Source organism: Branchiostoma belcheri, unplaced genomic scaffold (assembly GCF_001625305.1).
Source record: "Branchiostoma belcheri isolate BF01 breed outbred unplaced genomic scaffold, Haploidv18h27 scaffold109, whole genome shotgun sequence".
Taxonomy (NCBI): Eukaryota; Metazoa; Chordata; class Leptocardii; order Amphioxiformes; family Branchiostomatidae; genus Branchiostoma; species Branchiostoma belcheri.
In genome coordinates, this window is record NW_017802480.1 from 562,598 (window position 1) to 578,114 (window position 15,517).

At 42.0% G+C, this 15,517-nt stretch overlaps 1 protein-coding gene across 1 annotated transcript in view; it reads left to right on the plus strand.

The window, feature by feature from the left end:
- The window catches only part of LOC109481271 (filamin-B-like), a 65,433-nt gene that overhangs the window by 47,399 nt on the left and 2,517 nt on the right, over positions 1-15,517 (plus strand). Inside the window, exons 37-54 of the mRNA XM_019783809.1 lie at positions 3,111-3,260; positions 4,983-5,135; positions 6,073-6,150; positions 6,571-6,711; positions 7,425-7,598; positions 8,473-8,619; positions 8,806-8,889; positions 9,170-9,307; positions 9,732-9,905; positions 10,318-10,464; positions 10,849-10,971; positions 11,442-11,588; positions 11,968-12,072; positions 12,512-12,688; positions 13,024-13,134; positions 13,573-13,743; positions 14,085-14,234; positions 14,721-14,891. Of these exons, the coding sequence (XP_019639368.1) occupies positions 3,111-3,260; positions 4,983-5,135; positions 6,073-6,150; positions 6,571-6,711; positions 7,425-7,598; positions 8,473-8,619; positions 8,806-8,889; positions 9,170-9,307; positions 9,732-9,905; positions 10,318-10,464; positions 10,849-10,971; positions 11,442-11,588; positions 11,968-12,072; positions 12,512-12,688; positions 13,024-13,134; positions 13,573-13,743; positions 14,085-14,234; positions 14,721-14,891 (2,541 nt within the window). The remainder of the gene's footprint in view (positions 1-3,110; positions 3,261-4,982; positions 5,136-6,072; positions 6,151-6,570; positions 6,712-7,424; positions 7,599-8,472; positions 8,620-8,805; positions 8,890-9,169; positions 9,308-9,731; positions 9,906-10,317; positions 10,465-10,848; positions 10,972-11,441; positions 11,589-11,967; positions 12,073-12,511; positions 12,689-13,023; positions 13,135-13,572; positions 13,744-14,084; positions 14,235-14,720; positions 14,892-15,517) is intronic.

The following is a 15,517-nucleotide window of genomic DNA, read 5'->3' on the forward strand; positions in this document are numbered from 1 at the left end:
GTTGGATATCGAATTGGCATCGACAATTTATCGTGTTTTGCGGGCAACCAGGATTTAGGAACTAACCAGAGTGCAAACTCGTCCTACAGTTACCACTCAAAAGACTCGAAAAAGATGGCTACTGTAGACATGCAGCTGGGCACTATAGACAGGATTCTTCATGCTTGAATCAGTGGAAAATATACGATCTAAGGGACTGCAATGTAAAGGTTACGATGACCGGGTGGCTCTTATGCAAAGATAGTCACTTGTAGACTGCAAGTTCTTCGAGTGCCATTAAGAGTGGGAGACCCTGCATATATATCATACTCACATGTTGGCTATTATTAGAAATATTTTGTAGATTGGAGCACATTTTTTGCCATTGAACGCAGTAAAATGTTTGAGAATCAGAACCTTGCCCCATGGCCAACACCTCAGGGCAATGTAACATCCTTGGAATCTCAAAGGTCAACTTCCAGCCATAATTGTTTGTAATGTATAGGCTTAACTATAGTCTCTTCGTGCGCACTTATTTCTCTGTTGCGTAAGAGAAGACTAAACGGCTTAATAGATCATTGTTAAGGAGTAATTTGTGTTGGGGAGAAGGCTATGATTAGTAAGGATACTATGTCAGAGGTTAACTCCATTGAGATAACGATCTTAGCTATAGGCAGGGTGGAAGCGCGTCGTTAGCGGTAAATATGCATGTCATTGTTATCTTATAGGGCATTCTTTGGGGTGGAGTTGCATGCTATTGACGTTTAGTTGGATATGTGAACACACAAAAATGTTACACATTTAAAAACTGCTATAATACTAAATGCCCACTCGCACTGGACTGATCTTTGCCATAACGCTAGCCTCTACCAGGCTTTTGAAGCGGTTGGAAAGAGTAGAAATTGGCCAGATAGACAGATAACATGCCAAGGGAGTTGGTCCGCTAAAGGAGTATATACTGTAGTCTTAGCGGACCAACTCCCCTGGTATGTTATCTCTTTGGCCATTTTGTACTCTTTCCAGTCACTTTATAATCCTGGTAGAGACTACCGTAACACAAGTGCAGAAAATGACTGCCACCCTCACACTTAACGCACTTCCAACTCTTCGCCATTGTGCATGATTATTATGACAAGCATTACGCCGTTTCCTAAAAGGTGAAAGGTGCGCTGACAGAGAATACTGCACACGCGGGATTATTGTATCGGGGAGATCAGCTGTAGATCTACGTCACAGCAGGCGAACACAAATAAAGGGGGCACTCGTGCAGACAAAGTTGATCCAAGGCTTAGACTCTTTTGAAAACAGAGATGCATGCATCGTAGATATGACCGTATTCCGGAGGCAATGGCAGGGAAACACCCGTAAGATGTAGTCTTCATCGGACAACCAACTGTAAAATTTAGCCAAATCGGGAGAATGAATGGACAGGGTAGTTTGGCCACTGTAAAGTTCATTCGGATGAGAGGAAAATTAACCTCTACGCGGACTGACCCTTATGACCAATTATACATCCTTTTTTGCTGAATTCCACCATCCGTAACCCCGTAAGAAGGCCTGATGGAGGCTACGTAAGAAGAACATTTGTGGTCTTGTTCTTCGTTGGGCGTGGGTTACGAGGAAATATGTTCTATTCTTGATTGGTCATTTAGTCAACGCCCTAACATGTATTGTGTTCTTTATGTGAAGAGTTTAGGGTGTGGTGGGTGGGTTTGCTCTGTAGGACATTCACAAGGTTATTCACATCACCTTATCTCAAGGGTGGTTCACTAAAACTGATGAAAAAGTGTTCACGTGCTAATGTGCGTATTATAATCCGCAAACATAACTATACAACAGATGGATGAACCCGCTTATAAAGCTTAGTATGAATTGCAAAATAGCACCCAACATTATACAGTCATCAAGAGAGCCAGTCAATGCTTTTGGATGTTTGCAACTATATGCATTTTTGTGAATAAAAAAGCTTTCTTATTTACAGCAAGGATATATTCAAGCTGCACTGAACTGAGTCTCACGGAAAAGAGTACATACGGGGACTTTAACTATAAAAAAACTATCAGTATACGCAGTTCCGAAGAAACTAGGATAATTAGGGCCATGGACGCATCTTCACATAGTATAACAAAGACAGCATTGTGCAGGACATGTCATTTCTGCCTTCTAATGTCCAAATGATTACCTATTCAATTCACACATGAAAGAAAGCCTAACAGATGACCAGTTGTTTCTGTCAGTGGGTGGCCATCTCAGCATATTACTCACTACCGTCCTTCACTCAAATACATGTATGTGCAGGGGTGGGCTTTATCAGGTATAGCCTGTACTTACACTCGTCCTTCAGTCATACATGTGTACTTACATACAGGTACAGGGGTAGTCATTACAAGTCTAAGTAAGGGACCTCCTTGGTCTAAGCTGCCTTTAGTCTCGGCATTCAGTCATGTGTCTACTTACATACAGGTACAAGGACGTCCATTATCAATATCATCAGTCCCGTCCTTCAGCCTTACATGTACTTAGTACATTCAAGTGTCCCTAACCAACAAACACCGTTGGAGGTCACACGAATACTGGCGTTTCATTTTGTACTGCCCTAATTATGATGACCATAGCTTTATGTTAAGCTACATCACCTTGGTAAACTGGAAGTACTGACCATCTGTTGCTGTGTTAAGATACATTTATTTCTTCAAAGACTATTTAACATGGCGCAAGTACTTAATGAAACAAAATGGAAGAAAACATTCACTTATTGTTTGTGGCTTGAAATTGTTACTATATACAATAAAGTTCCAATATGTCTGTACGTTTCAACTCACCAGGTGTCTAATGGTTTTATTCACATTTCACATGTATGTAACTTAATGTGGTAACGCTAACTCTATTCACTCTGCACTTGATATGCAGTCTCCACCAGACTAACACCGAGGGTTCAGCAACAATTAACTTTATTCAAATAGGAAGAATGATTGACCAGGCCATCGTAGAGTTTTTGACTATCCTGGCCAATTATTCTAACCTTTTTTGCCCAATTCTACGAATCCTGTAACCCGCAGGAAGGCCTGGTGGAGACTACCATTTACTACTACACTGCATTAACTAACTGACTAACCCAATGTTCCGTATAGGGGACCCCTTGATAACGATGAATGGTCCTAACGGCCCGGTCCCCAGCCGGCTGACCAAGGCGGGTGACGGGAAATACTTACTGACTTTTGTCCCAAACGCTCCGACACCTCACAACATCGACGTGCAGTTCGGGGACCAAGACGTGGGCGGTAGGTCTAATCATGTGCAAGGTACCTCTTTTTGTTTGTCTGTTTGTTTGTTTGTTTGTTTGTTTGGTGTATTTTCGTGTGTTACATACCCAATTTAATGGATCACTTTTTGTATGGTCCTCGCACAACGTAATATTTAAGATGTAACTCTTGGTTGATACAAGTGGCACTAATCCATGTTTGTTTGTTTGTTTGTTTGTTTGTTTGTTTGTTTGTTGGTTCATAACCAGCTTGCACCACCGTTTCTGGATTCGTTCCTCTGCAATATTCAAAGCGTACATCACATCCTTTATTACTAATCGATCATGCATGTCATGTACCATATGATTTGGTTGGCCTTGGTAAACAAAGCTTTACTACCAGATGGTAGCATATAGCCTCTACCAGTCTCCAGAAGCGGCTAGAAAAATTGGCCAAATGGACAGATAACATGTTCGGGTCCGGCACACTATATTTTTTTTGCGGACCAACTCCCTTGATATGTTATCTGTCTTTTCGGGTTTCTATTCTTCCCAACCGCTTCTGATGCCTGCATGGTAGAGGCTAGGTAGCGTGCACATAACCCAAGTGTTTTGACCCCAAGCCTGATTGTGTGAGCCGAGCCGTAAGTGACGATATAACCGCAGGGCATCCTGGCCACTTATCGAGTGCACGGAATAATTGTGCGAGGTGTGAAGCTGCAATATCCGCCGGACAAATTGTTGTGTACAGGTTCGGGGACAGAAAGAATGTAGTACAACCCAGTCTCAAGGTTTAGTACTTATAAATTTAGGCCAAGGTCGAATGTCAACCCCCTACTTTGTCCTTTTTTGGCGTAAAACAAAATGACCGTGTACCAAACAATGCGTGCTTGCTTAAAATGCTATGTTCAATCAACATGATATGGGCCTGCTACATGATCCCTACATTTTAAAAAAAACCCTTATTCTTGCGAAAGGCAGTTCATAGTATGAGTAATACGACTTTATACCGTTATTTTGCATACCCCATTGCTTTTGGAAGTTGGTATTTTGCATTTTTTTTGTTAAAAGACTTGCTGGTCAGTGAATTAGTGGGTTGCCAGTTCTGATGTTCTCAAATGGCCTCAAAGTGATTTCGCGTAGTGTTTACAGTCAACAAACGGACAACGTTGGGTTTTATGTGTGGCTAATTGTTGGCAGTTCTGAGTCAGCTTACAGATGTACCCCATGTTTCTTTGTTTGTTTCGTATAACCTGTAAACCGCCTTTAGACGTAACACACCAGTTGTGTACATGTACGTGCATGTACAAGCTGCGTAAGACCGGACTGTAATGTTTGAACCACTCAGACTTGTGGTAGAGACTGTAATTCTCGTATAGGACTATTCACCCATACAGCTTTGGCTATGGCTGTTAACAATTAGGATGTTACCATGACCAATATTGACTAAAGCAGGTCATAGCTAACTGTCGGCATGTGCTCCACAGGTAACCCATTCCTATGTGGCAAAGACTGTCGTTCTCGTATAGGACTGTTCAGCCATGGTCAAAGCTGTAGATTAAGATTTACCATGATCATATAGACTGAAGGAGGCCATAGCTAACTGTCGGCATGTGCTCCACAGGTAACCCGTTCCTATGTGGCAAAGACTGTCGTTCTCGTATAGGACTGTTCAGCCATGGTCAAAGCTGTAGATTAAGGTTTACCATGGTAAACATAGACTGAAGGAGGCCATAGCTAATCGCCAGCATGTGCTCCACAGGTAACCCGTTCGTGGTGAAGGTGATTGACGGCGGGCAGGTGACTGCGCAGGGGCGGGGGCTGAGCGGACTCCTGCCCGTCGACAATGTCACCGACTTCACGGTGGACACTTCACGGGCTGGACAGGGTGGCATCCTCGGCATCAACATTACAAGTGAGTTTGTTTCTTTGTTTGTTTGTTTGTTTGTTTGTTTGTTTGTTTGCTTGCTTGTTTGTTTGTTTGTTTGTTTATTTGGTCGATCTCCATTAGTGCGTACAAATCAATGATACAACACTAGTCTTCCTGGAGTCGCATTGAATACTAGACAAACATACATACATACATATACAAGAAGCATAACGTAACTTAAATACAACATGGCAAATAAAATGCAACATAGCAAATGAAATACAACATGGGAAATAAGAATACAACATAGGGTATAAAACTGCTGAGAGGTCAGAGGTCTCAATACGGTTAAGAGCAAGTAATTCTATACGTCAGTCGTCGATTACCACCATGATTACAGAGGTTGGGAAGTGTCCACTTTAGTTTTCAGCCAATCCCTGACAAGTGAGTTGAGTTTGATTTTATTGAGATACCCTCTAGCCCCTATAACATGTAGTATATGGGGCATGGCCTGCTATTAGCGATACAAATACATAAGACAGACATACACATAAGTACAGGTTTACATACAAGTACAGAGTTTAAAACTTGGGAATTAAGGTCAGAGATAGGATCAGATAACTAACTATGACTGAAATAATGAAATCAACAAATTATCTGTTAGTATGAGGAAATTTCATGTTTATGATAACCGATATTGAATAGATTAATCGATCAATCAATCAACTTATGTTCAAAATCAACATAACAGCAAGTATGCTAGTATTTGATTTTTTTACTAAATTGCATTTTTTTGCTAAATTGTTATCTATATTTTGGAAAGCGATGCAAATAAAATACTTACACATGGGTTGTTTCTTTGACACTGTCTAGAGACCAACATGCGATTAGAGTATCATGTAATTATCTCAGCCACTTGTTCTACCCTGCAGGGTTTTTTGTTTTATGAGTACAACAGGACAATGTTGTCTTTTGTCCACAGGTCCCACTTTACAGGCGATACCATGCAAGGTGACGGGGTCCGGGGTCTATGATTGTTCTTACATACCATCTGAAGTGGGTACGTATGGGTTTATGTGAGGTCAAATTTATTGGTGTTTTTGTTCTGAAGGTGTGTCGTGTCAACAAATATATTAGTATTACATCAGAGCACTTTAGTAGCACATCAGGTTACTCCATGAGAGTACCTTAAAATCACTTTTGCTATCATTTTCCATGAGAAAAACATAAAATAACTGGCAGTCTACTACATGGGTATTATTCCTCAAATCATGGGATGTTAACTTTCTGCTTGCATAAAAGATGTCCAATAGATAATTTTAAAACTAAACAGACTTTCAGTTGAACTTTATGTTTATATGAACCCATAGTTTGTCGCTTGTGGTAAGCATTTGTCCCTAAATTTACCGTTCTGTTGTTTATTATATAAACATCAATTTACATAGTTTACAATGCTGACAGAATTTCTCTCACTTCCCAGGACCGCACACCATCACCATCAACTTCTCTGGAGACCCCGTTCCCGGCAGCCCTTTCACCGCCTACGTGTTCGACGCAAGCGCAGTGCGGGTCGGCCCCATCGACGACCCAGTCGACATCGGACAGGAAGTAGCCGTCCCGAGTGAGTGACGTCATTTTCTGGAACCGACCACTCGCGTGCAAATTAAGCCACCAATTTACTAGAACCTATGATTATCGTAGTCAGTGAGTGAGATAGCGTGACTACAACCACTAAAATGTTACCTACTTGTCAACAGCGACCCAAATTCATAATTTACCTCCACCAGTGACTTTATTTTGGCCGAATAGAGTTGCTTGTTGCTTTGTTAAACGGCATACCTAAATAATCTGTAGATAGATTTCACTGATATTTGGTTTAATATTTAATCTAATGTGAAAATGGTTTTGGACATCCTAGTGACTGTATTTGGACCTGCAATATATTTATTCTTTTGCAATCTATCACATAGAATGATTGTAAACACATTCACAAAATGACATCTAATATTCCAATGATATTTAGTTTATTGGAATAGCTATAGACATCCAAGCGAGTTTCTTTGGGCCCACAGTATTTCTTTGTTGCAATTTACCATGTAAATGGATACAGTTGGTATGGTACATGAAAAAATGCAAAAACAATTGGACGCCATATCTTGATTTCTTTTCCCCCTCAGTCGATGCCACTAAAGCAAGTAAGGGCACGCTGTCCGCGGCTGTGGCCTGTGCCCGTAAGGAGGTGCCGTGTTACCTGTAGTCTACCATGCAAATGGATACAGTTGTTACACCTTAGATTAAAAGTTGTATAAATAATTGGATTTTTTTCCTCCCCAGTCGATGCTACTAAAGCCGGTAAGGGCACGCTGTCGGCTGCGGTGGCCTGTGCCCGTAAGGAGGTGCCGTGTTACCTGCAGTCTACAGACAAGGACCGGTACCTGCTCAGGTTCACTCCACAGGAGGGACGCCCGCACGAGATCTTCGTCAAGCACAACGATATACTCGTACCTGGTGATTACAACTACTCTTCTGTCTCTTAGATTGTGTTACCCCAGTGGCTACATAGTAGTTACAACTGTGTAGGACAGAAACGTAAAAGAAAGAGAACGAATTAAGATATTTGGATCACACTCTGTTTCTTTTATTCTTTGACACAGAACAAAAGTGGGTAAATCTATGATGCCAAAGTACATCCCATATGAGAAATTTGAATGTGAATTTAGAAATAGTATGTCATAATAAATGTAGGTATTTTCGTTACTCTGTACACATACTATGCAATGCACACACAACCATGCTGTTGTAGGTCATATAAATCTAACATTCTACAACAGCTATAATATAGATCTAGGCACATTGTGAAATTTTAGGGTAGCTAGGGATCTATTAACAATCTATTCAGTTGCTAGTAGGAATCTATCAGATAGATTTATAGATGTGCTATTCTAACATAATGTCTTATTTATCTGTCTATCTATTGAGCTTTTCAATACATTGGGGGATGGACAAAGACAGGTGAAGGCTTCACCTCCTGTTAGCTATAGTGCCGTGGTGTAGTTAGTCCAGCTAGTCTGTGGTGTTGTGTTAATAACGGTATGGCAAACGTAGAGGCATAGACTTCTTTGTTAGTCGTATTAGTTAGAAGAAGGCACAGAAAGGCCTAGGATCTTCGAGCCATAGAACAAAACATATCTTCAAGAAAAGGAACTTACCTTAGACCTTCGGTTCTCCTAGAAACACACAAGACACTCCAAAAGCTAAGGATGCACGCAATGAGTAAGATACTGTAGATTCATCGTAGCTGTAGGATGTAGTAGTTACTACCATACTTGCAGAATTTGGTAATTGACAGAATGATAAAACACGTTGATCTTGTTCGATACAGGTAACCCGTTCAGGTGTAACGTCATTGACGGTCGGCAGGTGAGCGTGTACGGAGACGGCGTCAAACGCGTACCTGTCGGTAACGTCGCGACGTTCAACGTGGATACTACCAGGGCAGGGGGTGATCAGGTCGAGCTGCTCGTATCAGGTAACACAAAGAAACTACCATATGCATCTCATCACCTCAAATTTTCTATGTGTAATGATGTCTTATGCTTTGATGACAGCAACAATGACAGTGATCTGATCTGAAATGAAACAAATATACAATCTTTTAAATGTCGATATAAGTTTTATGTGGACATCATCGTGTGCTCTTGTACCCTTTGTGCAGTTTTGGATCCAACAATGAAGACAGTGCCTTCCAAGCTAAAGGGCTCTGGGGTCTACACAGGAGAATACATTCCAGAGGATGTCGGTAAGTAGAAAGACATCCCATATATACTATGAGCTACGTGCAGAGTTTGTGCAGATTTACGTTAGGGTAAGCAAGACTTGTCATTTAATTTGGCATTTATTTTACACCATGTGCAACTGTCGAGCAACAATGTTCCTTCCTTCCTTCATTCATTCCTCCTTCTTCCTTCATTCACTCACTCATTCCTTCACCCATTCATTCATTCATTCATTCATTCATTCATTCATTCATTCATTCATTCATTCATTCATTCATTCATTCATTCATCTTGCCTGTACAGGACCCCATAACGTAGTGGTAACGTACGGTAAGAACCAGGTGCAGGGCAGTCCGTTCGTGTGCCAGGTGTACGACGCCAGGAAGGTGGAGGTGGGCCGGATCCCGATGGGAGAGATAGACGCAGAGACAGCCTTTAACGGTACGGCAACTGTAGACATCTTTATTTTCCTGTTTTTCTGCCTTTGATTATTATATCAACCAAAGAAGCATATTGTAGGTTCTTTCATATCACATGAATGCAGTTTTGGTCCTATTAATACACTACAGATGTTTAACATTCAGAACCTTCCCCGTAGACCATCCGACCAAGTTTAGCCAAAAATATGGAGCAGTCTGACCAACTTTGGGTCAGGCCTACCTTTCTATACGAATCAACTCGAATTTGAGTTAAATCTGAGTTGAATTTCACTGTCAACTACGCCCGAACTACTCCCAAACACCAGCCAAACAACGGCCAACAAAAGACGAACAGTTTTACATGACAATAATCTAAATGTATATACTTGTGCTTTTCATCTACCCAATACACTAAAAAGTTTTATCTAAATGACTTGCCATCCCAGTGAACACGACCCGTGCCGGAGAGGGCACGCTGACGTCAGAAGTGACGTGTAACCACCGGCGTGTACACAGCACGGTGGAGGAGATGGGTCCGGGGTACCACACAGTCAAGTTCATCCCGCAGGAGGCAGAGACGCACCACGTGTCACTCAACTACAACGGCGATGTCGTACCAGGTGAGGAAGACATGAAACAACATCGTGATCATTTATATATTTTCCTTCCTGTTTAGATTTTAAACGAAGTTAGTCTTTATAGAAATCTAGAAGATTATTTTGTGCGTTTCTTGAAGTTTGCAGCGAACACTGCAAAGATTTTCTACCCTTAACCTTGAAGATATTAACGAACATCAAGTCTTGTTTGAGTACGCGTCTTTTCCCACTACCAAGTTACTGAGCATGATGTCAAGGCTTGGAGTAGGACACTTCAACTCTTACCTTGTGTATGGCCAAAGGTTTGAATATGACTGACAGCCTAATGTCAAGTGTTTAGAACTTTTATAGTAACATTGCCATTGCAAGCCGAAGTTCGATGTTTCCATTCCTTGCATGACACATGACGTAACATTTACCCTTATGTAAATCACAGGTAGCCCATTTCCGGCGGAAGTGAACCCTCCAGGCAAGCCCCGAGCCATGGGACTGGGTCTGCTGAAGGGCATCGAGGGGAAGTCGTCTGAGTTCGTGGTGGACACGACCAACTGCAAGACTGGGCCACTGGAAGTTGCAATTCAAGGTCTGTATTCTCAACCATTAGAGTCTATTTTTTATGCCTAAGCGTAGCCTATACCAAGCTTCAGAAGCGTCTGGACAGAGTAGAAATTGGTTGAATATACAGATAACAATTGCCAGGGGAGTTGGGCAGCTAAAGGAGTACAGTTTACTGGACCTACTCCCCTGGCATGTTATCTCTATATTTGGTCATATTCTACTCATCACAATCATTTCTAACGCCAGGTAAAGGCAAGGTGCAAAGTACAGTGTGTAAAGTCGCTATCACAATGCATTAGACATATATAGCAGTTGTTGTCAAAGTAATCAGACTTGTGACTCTTTTGAGTTTTTTTCCCGGTACCATAAGAAACTTGATGACATTTGATCACGTGACTTTGATTGACAGGTCCCCGGTACCCCGCCACCTACACGGTGGACACGAAGGGTAACCAGCACGTGGTGACGTATGTACCTATGGAGGTCGGCAAGTACGACATCAACCTGGCACACGCGGGGAAGGACGTAGAAGGTAAAACACATTCTCAGCATTTCTACCATAATTTACAAATTACCAAAAGGAAAGAAAACAGATTTTGGGTACCGTCGTCAATGCATCAATTATGAACAATCTTATGTAACTTATGTAACATTGATACAGTTTTTTACTTGGCTTGACGTTGTCTGTATACTTAAATTCATACGTTGAATTTTACGATTCGGTTACCACTTCGTTGAACCGTCATCCATTATTAGAACAATGACTACTGTCAGAACATAGCAAAGCTATCTTCTTCTGCAATTGTTTTCGTGCATAAAAACTATATTCACGCTAGAAGGCCATTAATCGATCGAAGTCTAGCAAATGATGATTACAGGGAGCCTATTCCATCCTAATCTCAAGTTCAATTTCAAAATCGAGTGTGTGAATGTCTGTATGCATTTGAATGTATACCAACACTAGCAGGGTAGTAATCAAAATGTACACATTGATGATTACAGGTAGCCCCTTCCATCCCGTCATCTGTAACCCTGCCAAAGTGCACATCGTGGGAGGAGCCAACAGCCTGAAGAACGACAACGGCAGGATCCCGCTCATGGTGGACGATATGTACACTCTGCCTGTGGACGCTAACGGCGCCGGGCCAGGTCAGGAGAAACTATGCTTTCTACCTTCCCTTCTTCTCTTGCCCTTCCCTCAGTTGTTATAGTTTTAGGGGCATTGTTGTTACAGAGAAATCTAAAACCAAACGTACGGCAACTTTCGTAAGGTCCTCTACAGCCTCACCTACAAACAAGATACATACCTCTTCAGATAGATATTTTTTGAGAGCCCCACAATATCTTTTCAATGATGAACCTTAAATCAAATATAAGAGGTTTTCGTACAAACTTGACCTTTCTTCTACTTGGAATGAGATTCAAGAAAAAAGGATCCGGATCTCTGCTTCAAAGGTACTAGGTATAGGCCATTGTGATAAAGAGACCATGGTAAGAGTTGTGTTTCTTGCCTTGTTTCTGTCTGCAGGAAAGATGACAGCCCGTGTTGTCGGTCCCAGTAGAGAAATCCCAGCAGACGTGGAGAGGAGATCAGGGGACCGCCATGACGTCACCTTCACACCCGAAGAAATAGGTAACCATGGTGATACTCAACCTACGTAGATGCTAGTTTTTCCTAAAGGACATTTAGTCTATAGATACTAGGTTTAGTGTACTTTCTCCGTGCATTTGAGGATTCGCAGATACTAAGTCTAACAGGTGCAGTTGATACCTTCTACATGGGAACCACTTGGTCAATGTGGCCAAGCATTAAGAGTCATGTCTATACTAACCACCTGTCCACATAGATGAGATTCTCTCATTTCCATGATCGTCTTTTGTCTTCTCTGGCAGTGTTGACTGTTCTGTATCACAGAATATGAAAGCAAACGGTAGTTTCACGGGTGAAGCATTTTGCGTCGTTTTCAATGTTTTACAAAATAAGTGTGGTGTAGAGCATTGGCCCCTTGACTAGGCTTGGCCTCCTCATAACGTTTTGACATTGTCTTACCATCTTTTCACTGCCATTTTAGGAGAACACTCCATCTCGGTGTTCTGGTCGGAGCACCACATCACGGACTCTCCTCTGTACGGGGACGCGGGGCCGAAGATAGACGCCAGGAGAGTGGTGCTGAGCGGGAAGGGACTGAAGGAGGCCAAGGTGGACGAGGTGGCCGAGTTTCTGATAGACGGGTCGGAAGCTGGGAACGGTACGTGGCAATTGTAGAATCTGTTGAAATGAATTTGTACATATGAATAACAATATCTTATATGAGCATCTTTCATAGTTACTATTACCTGATGTCTATATGTTTGTTTGTTTGCCTGATTGTTTGTTTGAGCCTTTGTTTAATCGTAAAATACTCAAATCGATCTACTGTCCACTTTTCATTGAGGTCATGAGGGAAGAGGTATGGGTCAGACAAAACATAACAAGGCACAGGTTACATATAGCAAATGGGCCATTTTAATGGTATGTCTATGGTACATTCATATCATCCATACCTTTATCATTGTGATCTAAACATACAATTCGCTATTGCAGGTGTTCCTGAGAGTAAGCTTGTGGGGCAAAGAGGGAACTTGGACGTGACCTTGGTGCCTGACCCCAGGAGAAAGAACAGCTACAGGGCGCTGTACTGTCCAGCTGAACCAGGTACGACTTACTTCACATCTATCGCTTAACATACAGATATGGTAGAAAAGACAATGTAAATGTTATAACAAGAAATTGGACCAAAATATTCAGTACCTTTAACCAGCTATTGCAAAGTGTCTGCTATCGAGGTACAATGTAACATTCAAGTTGTTGCCAGGTAATGGAAAAGAGCAGGGGTCCTGCTCGGTGTGAGTGCTTCAAACCTTACAGTCCGGTTTCAGGTTTGACATCTTTGAAGAGGCGATATTCACCTGTTATATCAACCCTTCCACAAATATGGTAAATCACCAGAAATAAATAGTCAGTGTTAACAGAGTTTGGGTCGAGACACGTGGGGACTGGTGATGAACATGGTGACATCTTAACGATGATTGATTAAGGAACTTCAATGTCCCAATACAAACATACATTAAACCTTGCTTCTCGTACTCGTAGGCCATTACAAGCTGAACGTGCACTGGTCAGATAAGGAAGTGAAGGGCTCGCCGTTTGATGTGAAGATCACCCAGGCTGCAGACGCTAACCAGATCGCCTACACCGGCGCTAAAAAGGGCGAGCTGGGACAGAGTGTCAAGGGCATCCTGGATCCCAGGAAGGCTGGATCTGGTAAGGAGATTTCGAATCTTCAACTCTACTCTTCATGTACAGTGTGGTTTATGGGGGGGGGGAGGTAAAGTGCGATTGTGGATATCCTACAAAAAAACAACCATTGCAGGCTATGAAATCACAGCAATAATGATACTTCTGCAACCAATGCAGTTGCTCAATGTAATCTCCAAGCAGAAACCATTGGCTAACCAGTCACCATTAGTCACTGAAGATTTTCTGTGCTTCATGTTTACTTGTCCACTATCCATATTATCAGTTTGTCAAAACCTAACAAAAGGAGGGCATTCTATAAGAAGTTGTCTCTCTTGGTCGGTCAATACGAGATTTCTCTGTCACAGGCAAGTTGACTGCTAAATGCGTGGGTCCGACCCGGAACGCAGACGTGTCCCTGTCTGAGAACGCCAACAAGACCATCAACGTGTCCATGAGGCCGAAGGAGACGGGACTTCACAAGCTACACATCAAATGTAACGGGCAACACATACCAGGTATGGAAAATTCCCTTCTGAGAGACTGAGTTATCCTTGATTGTACGTGTAGCTTTACTCTAGTTGCTGATATACTAATCACTGTCTTAGTTACCACCTTCTGGCAAAGTCATATGCGACCAAGTTCTTCTTCCTCGTAATGCCCACGTACATCTTGTGTTGAACATTATGGCATGTTGAGTTATGGCTAAGTTTCCTAGCAACTCATACATTTGCTACTGCGATATGATCTAATACTTTGGAATGTTGCGGGTGTCATTTTAGCACTACCTCAAATTGTCATAAAAGAAGTAAAAAAAGAAAGTACGGCATTTAAAAGTTCTTAAACTTTAGGTCTTATAATCTCATTTAGGCTGCTCGTGAATGAAACAAGGCAAAGAAATAGTCATTCACTCATTCATTCATTCCTCCATTCAGCCACTCATTCTTTCATTCGCTCATTCATCCAGCCAGCCATTCACTCATTCATTCAATCACTCGTTCCAGGGAGTCCATTCGAAATCAACGTAGACAAGCCTCCCGACCCCAGCAAGGTGAAGGTGTTCGGTCCCGGTCTCACGGACGGAAAGTTTTCCAGTTTCGACGGGACGTTCCTGTGTGACACGAGAGAGGCCGGACCTGGGCAGCTCAAAGTACGGATCGAAGGACCACAGAAAGGTATACTAACATTTTATGTATATAGCTGTATATCAGATTGGATGTCAGGCTATTGCCAGCGCCTACACAGCTCCTTGGCTCCAGGGCCAACATGTACCCAAGGGACACCCCACAGTTGCACCCTAACCGACAGCCAGGCTATATTCTGCATGCACGAACATATTAGATACTCGAAATCCTAAGAATGAATATACATACGTACGTACATACATTAGTAAGGTCATTACACACAATCTACTGATTTATTTGACATCCCTGTCCTTCACCTGAAGAGGGCAAATTCATCAATAATTTACAGCTAACCATGTGAACGCTACATAGCCACTGGACAAAAAGTACTGAGCCATAATGTCACCATTATATCTTATTCAGTTTTATGCTTCTATACCATTTTTTATTTGTTTAACACTATATTATTTATATGTTTGTTAAATTGTCGTTGCACATTCGTGTAAAGAAAAGACAAACCCAAAACTGGGTGTTACCCCGGCACACCCGCAGCTAGCCTATTGTGATGTCTCAGTCTCGTGAAAGTATTGGGCGTTGTAAAATTTGGTCAGTTAAGTAGTAGTTAACTATACTGGACTAACTGACATCAGCATTGATATCGAAGAAACTTCATACCT